The sequence below is a fragment of the Mytilus californianus genome, unplaced genomic scaffold, assembly GCF_021869535.1.
Source record: "Mytilus californianus isolate M0D057914Y unplaced genomic scaffold, xbMytCali1.0.p SCAF_6, whole genome shotgun sequence".
Classification (NCBI taxonomy): Eukaryota; Metazoa; Mollusca; class Bivalvia; order Mytilida; family Mytilidae; genus Mytilus; species Mytilus californianus.
In genome coordinates this window covers 31652123-31659159 of record NW_026262712.1, presented here as the reverse complement: position 1 = coordinate 31659159, position 7037 = coordinate 31652123, and the positions used below count along the sequence as shown (strand labels likewise).

The window sequence follows — 7037 nt, the reverse complement described above, 5'->3', positions numbered from 1 at the left end:
GATAAATATTACTGTACTATGTAAAACTTAACCTTAATTTTTTTTATCTGGTCATGTTCTCGGATACGTACATTTTTTTTTGTAACGAGGATAAATTAATCTGATATTGTCCTAGGATGCAAGATCTACTTTCCTGTAATACCATCAACGGTTCTAAAGAACAACGACATATTAAGGATGCTTTTTTGAATTTTTGTCGCATTTTCGGAATGCTGTAGTTTTATCCATGTAGCACCCATCAAAAATGTTGCCAGTTATCCCCTACTTATATTTTCATAAATTTTAACAGATAGTTAAAAAGCAATTTTAAAAAAATATGTAAAATCCATATATTTTTTTTTATAGTTTTTATAATAAAAAAAAACACTGCCAAAATCAAATGTACGAAAAATCTAAAAAATGATTTCCCGCCAAATGTCCAATGGCTTATATCAAAGACATAGACCTATCACTTTTTCTGCATTTTAGATTCAATATACATATACATGTACTATCAATTTATATTAGTCTGTTAAAAAGCTTGTTATTTTAAAACAGAGCAGCATGCATCCTACATATGGGAAACACGACAGGTGTCACTAGTGGAACAGTTACTGCTTACCCTTTCTAAGCAGTTGAGTTCATCTCAGGATTTTAATGGAGGATAAGTTGCTTAACCTAAATTGTGGAATATTGTTAATTAATCCGTTGTTTACCCTTTTCAATTATATTCTGGTCGAGTTGGAACCGGTTTTCTATCTGGTCTCGTATGGTCATTTTATGTCCTTTTTTGTTTATATCTTCTCATTTTGATGGACTTGAATTTTGCTAAAAGAAGTCGTCTCAACACAAAACAAAGGGAGTTGAAATCCGTTTGTTTCTTAATTTTCCTGATTAATTCATTGACTTGTTTCGCATTCTGTATATATTTATATATTGCGATCACCTGAATATTATCTTTCAAATAACAAGCGTGCGTACGTTCTGTCATCCTTACCAGATGCATCATTCTGGCTTTCAGGCAACTGATTTTTCATCATACTCCAAATACTGCCTATAGGTTACAAGAGTACATTATTTGTAATGCATTTTCCATAGGACCCCAGTGGTGTTTAAAAATTTATTTCTTGAAGAATAAACAAACTAGAAAAACTGGGTAGCAGTTCCTGTGACTATAGATGCCAGCATTTTATTGCAGGAAAAAAAAAGTATATGGTCATGCGGCAAAAGTTGCCCTAAAATACAGTTGTTAAGGAAGCTTCCAAATTCTGCACTAAATTGGAAAGGTTAATTTTAAATGACTCCTTAGTTAATAAAAAAATTATATCTTCTACACATTGTAAATTAAGAATTAATTTTCACCTATTTTCAAACCTAAATGGATATACTCTCAAATAAAAAATAATTCCAACCTGCATCATCCAATCAGAAGCCTCAAATTTTTTTTAATTCTGAATACAATCTTTGGGTAAAAAACTTGCTAGTTTAATGTAAACAAATAATTGCGCTCAGGTAAGCTATATAGTGATGCAACAAATAACAATTTTAATGTGTTTGGTTTTACCAAACCGATGATCCGATTTTTACCTCCTGGACTTGAGGAGAGCACAAAAACACGAAACACCCAAAAGCGTATGATAATTAAGGAGCATGTTACCAAATCTTGCAATATCATTCATGTGAGACAAACCGATAAAAGAGAAAACAATCAATCTAATTTGCTACATTTTCACCGTTTACGTTTGAATATAATGATTAATTTAATAATAATGGTCAGTTGCAGCATGACTGACATTTAAATAACATTTTGGTTATTCTTATTTGAAAAAAAAAAATGATACTATCAATGAACTTATTGATGTTTCGTGAGAAGCAGACACAGCTGAATTTCTTATTCTACACTTTTATTGTTCAAAAAGTAACTCAGTAACCATCATGCTTGCATTCACTTGATGCAGGTTTGTTCACACCTATTATTATTTTGTAATTGATCTTACATTGATCTTACATCGTTTATAAGTGAGAGGTTAAGCTATGTATACAATCAGGTTTAACCCACCATTTTCTACATAATGAAATGCCTGCACCAAGTTAGGAATATGACAGTTGTTTTCCAGCCATTTGATGTGTTTGAGTTTTTGATTTTGCCATTTGATGAGGGACCTTCCGTTTTGAATTTTCCTTGGAGTTCGGTATTTTTGTTATTTTACTTTTTTATGTTGTGAAATAATGAATTTCTTAAACATGATCATATATGACAGCACACGAACGAACATATACTTATATCATATAAATGTAGATAAGGTTAAAAAATCCACGAAGAAATAACACTTACGGGAAGAACCAAAACTGTGTCATCACTTCGTGATCAAATGCCTTCTAATAGTTTGCTTCGGAGAAAAGACCAATTCACTCTCACCATGGCTGCATCTATATGATATGTGCGTTCTGCGTACACTCCTTATCAACAATAGAAATAGAACACACAACATATCAAAGATTTGCTGCCAGAGAGGACCTACGATACTGCTTACTTGAGTAAAAATATACTAGTACTCGTATTTGTGCAATCACAAATCTGATAAATATTAATTTAATGTACATTCACTATAGTAATATTTAATCAGAACAGTTCTCTGATATGTTTTGTTAATTAATGGAAATGGTATAAAGATATGCAACGTTTTGGTCACTAGTCACAAGAAGCTGTTTCCCTATCTTGTCACGGAATATCGTAGTTGGTACTCTGAGACCATCTTCCTTGTTTAGTATTTGTTTAATATATTTCCCATTAGAAGATGGGAATCACGGCCAACAACGAAAACAATTCCCTTGTCGTCTACCGTAATTCCACATGGCGTCTGTAAAAGTTGTTCATCCTTAAACTCCCATACCGGTGTCCCATTGTATAAACAGCAAGATACTGTGTGTTTATTTGGATTGGTATAGAAAATTTTGCAAGCATATGTTGAGACGTAAGAAAACCAAGGTAAGACCGTGTTTGGTACAGTGGTTATACTGTAATCTATACATGATATCATATGTAAGTCTCTGTCTTCAACACAGCAGATCAATTATATACCGTCAATAGTAATACCATAGGTATGATTAAGTAGGTCAATGAACTTTATTACTTTTCTCTTAGTAATATCAACAATGCTGATTCCTCTTCTTTTTCCAAACCCGACTGACTTGACAGTTGTTACAGCTTCTGTGTTGTCATTTATAAACTCTACATGAAAAGCGCTATATGGACTTGACAGTTGGATGATATATTCGGTATTGCATTGAGCATTCAATTTTACCAGCTTTTCATTGGAGTTAAAGTTATCTGTGAATAGAAATTCCCCTGTTCGTGTTATAGTGCATCCTCTAGCCCATTTACTTGATGTGTCTATTTTCTGTTCCAAAGCTATCGAAATGTTGTTTATTTATTGTATTTTGTTCGGTATTGACACCAGAGCTTGTTTATTCTTGTTGCTTTGCCATTTGGTTTTATCAGATGACGGTTTCTTAATTAAGATCTTACCAAATGTATTGACAAATGTTAGAATGTTCTTGATCTTATCATCTATGGTCAATTGCATGATAACATTTTCAAGACTTTTATTTTTAATCATTGATTGCAGACGCCTGTCATTTTCTGTGACTCTAGATTGAACAACTCGCATACCAATGAAGGTTTGGAGATCGGATGCATATCGTTTGATGTTTTTAATTTCCATGCAGAAATGTGTTATCTCCTTCTCTTGATCCTTTAGCGAAGAAACAATTGTCTGAACTACGTCGTTATGATAATGGGAAATTTTTGCCAGTTCTTTCATGATATCATCTTTCAATGTATCGAGATGTTGGTTTATCTGTTGTTTTATACTGTCAATTTCCAACGTAATTGTTATCTCCTCGTTTTGAATAAATTTAATGTTTATCTCCTTGTCTTCTCTAATTCGTTTTATATTTTCGAGAATATCTATCAAACTTGTTTCTAGATCTTGCAAAAGCTTTGACGTTTTAACACCGCTGACGACGTCTTCAAGAGGGACGACTGCATTGCACTTTCCATGCTCTTTTATGCACTTGTAGCATATAAGGCATTCGTGTTTCATACAATATTGTTTGTACTTTTCATTGTGATAAATACAAAGCTGTTGTAAATCTCTTACAAAATAAGATAAGGATTGGTATTGCGATATCGGAATGATTTTGTGTCTTCGTGTTCCCTTTGATAGACTGTGATGTTCCATACAGTCAGAGCAAAGTGCTTCTTCACACTCCGGGCACCAGTGCGTAGATGATTTAGTTTCATGGCGTAGATCACATATAAAACAAACGGATGTATTTGAAGCCATTGAAGATAGATATACTAAACTAAAATAAATATAAAACAAGCATAGTTTAATGTTATAATTAGTAATGTAATAAAAAAAAAGAAATGCAAAAAAAAGTGAACACGTTGAAAGTGGATGTTTCCTTTGATTATATGTAACAATATCACAAACAAATGTCCGTGATGTGTTGTTTTTGCCGATTATCTAATACCATAACCATTTTTGTCAACGGAAACGGCCATTAAGACTTGTGATGTTGATTTTGAGAACTTATTATACAAGTCGTTGCATGCAATCCAGGAATTTAAATGAATAAGATAATTTAATGTTTGACGTAGGCTGACGTCATGATACGGACAATTTAATAAAAACTGGGTGAAGAAAGAGAGAGATGAAATTCAAAAGGAACACTCGAAAATTATAGATCTAATGGAAATGGACAACACAATGGAAAAAAAAAGGATGCAGATATACTGGGGGATATTAAAAATAAATGGAATACTCAAAACCACCTTGGTTAGCTTTGTATCACGGAGTTGGAAACTAAGTGTGTAAATAGAGTATACATGCGTCAACAAACTTAAAGAATGCAAATGATTTAGTGACATGAAGTCTTTGACAAGACACTGACTACTGTAAATTCAGAAATTATTGCGTGCATTTATTATTGCGATTCGCCAACCACCGGCAAAAATGCGAGGTTTTATTTTTGCGATTTGCCGACCTCAAAAAATTTTTTTTTTTTAGCTAAATATTATTGTAAGTCACAAAATGTTTGTTTTAATCTATGGATCAAGTTACCTTCCGCATGTTTTCTGTGATTCAATACACAATTCTTATCTGATGTAACTTGTAAAGGGGATCTAGAAACTAAGTTCAATTACTAGTACTGTATTTGTTGTACATGCCTACTTTGGGGATCTAGAAACTTAATCGAACATTGACCACGTGCAGAAGATTAGTGTAGAGCGAGGCCCGGCTTGGGTAATTATAGGATATTTTTAGCTTCAAAGGAAAATAAATTACAATATTAAAAGTCAATAATCACAATCACCTGGAGTAAATTAGGTTTGGCTTCCGAGTCCTTTTATGCATACAAGCGAAGTTGAGAAAAATAAAATTCATCATAAAGTGTTAGGCTTGCGGCACATTGTTACAAATAAATTTAATTACACATCTAATAAATCAGCGTTGATAAGCAAAGACTCATTTAGACATAAATAGGAATGATTCTTTTTAAACGCCATTAAAGTTAAAAAAATGTCCATGTGGAAGTACGTCACAAAGAAACGCTCTCCTGACGACATCGTCTTGAGGTTGCCCGATCCTGATAACGCCATCAACAAAGATGCATCTGATAATATAAAAGCCGCTAACACTGAAATTGTCAACTCTCTTGCTACTGATGAGTCAACTACCAGCACAAAACGGGGGGTCAAGAGAAAAGCCAGCAACAACCACTACACACCAGAGACCCGTGCTAAAATAGCAAAATATGCCACTGAACATGGCAATGTTGCCGCTGCCCGCAAATTTAGCAAAGACCTCCATCTTGACATTAAAGAAAGTGCAGTACGAGCCATGAAAAAGAAATATCTTGTACACTCAAAAGAATCTAAACACCAACCTGTCAATGGTGATTTAGACAAAGATGTAGGAGCCCACATACGCAGCATCAGAGAAGCCGGTGGCATCGTAAACCAAGCTATCGTTATTGCAACAGCCCGTGGACTTGTCAGACACAAAAACCCCACACTACTCAGTGAAGCTGGTGGATCGATACATATCACCAAGACATGTATATATATATTGTGACATGATTTCCTGGGGGACCAATAGTGCTCCAGCAGCGGCATCGATCTTGTGCAAGACATTAGCCATCTTTATAAATCATGTGCATCCGAAGTGATTTTCTACACTTTCATCATTTTTCGATAAAATGTAATATAAAGTCAGATAAATATAATAAATTGTGAAATTTAACTTCAATGTCGAAAAAATTTGATCCCGTGAAAATGTTTCCGAATATTTCAAATTTGAAAATATATGAATTTTTCGTTAAATGTAAGATCTGACATTAATTTGAATTTTTTTTTTTTTATAGATTTGATAATTTTATATACTGTACACTAACAACGACGTAGGTGAGTTATCAATCTGGTTTATTTAGGGGGTACAGCACACCGAAGGGAGTTATCTATTTAAAAATCAGTTAAACGTTTTATCACATACTATAAATAAAGGGAAATCAAGTTTTTCAATGATCAAAATTAGTGTTTATCAAACTGCAAGATATCCAACGAAATAACTCCTGTGGTTTGTATGGTTCAGATTTCTTGATTTTTTTTATTTATATTTTTGGCAATTGGTCGGAGAAAATATTTGACAAAATATTATGAAAATTAAACGAGCCAAATCTATGTTAGTGAAAGTATAGCATGTATAGGGTATCCCTTTAATAAGAAATCTCATATTAAAACTAGTATTCTTTGACCTGCTTATTTTCATCATTGATTTACTTCATTTAAGCATATTAGAAATTATTTTAGATGAAAATTGATTTGCATCTATCGTTCATTGTTTTCATTAATATTGAAATAATGTTTGAAGTTGTAATATTTGTACATTTTAAGTCAAATAAAGTTTTGACGGACATGTTTTCAACAATCAAATAACTTTAAAACATATGAGCTGCGTCGGATAGAAATCGACCTTATGCAAATGAATATC

At 33.0% G+C, this 7037-nt stretch overlaps 1 protein-coding gene across 2 annotated transcripts in view; it reads right to left on the bottom strand.

Moving 5' to 3' along the window:
* Window positions 1-2772: 2772 nt before the first annotated feature.
* Window positions 2773-7037, bottom strand: part of LOC127706825 (transcription intermediary factor 1-alpha-like) — a 28757-nt gene continuing 24492 nt past the window's right edge. For both annotated transcript variants that reach the window (XM_052211528.1, XM_052211527.1), the window contains exon 2: window positions 2773-4347. In XM_052211528.1, the coding sequence (XP_052067488.1) occupies window positions 3411-4328 (918 nt within the window). In that variant the 5' untranslated portion in view covers window positions 4329-4347 and the 3' untranslated portion in view covers window positions 2773-3410. The remainder of the gene's footprint in view (window positions 4348-7037) is intronic.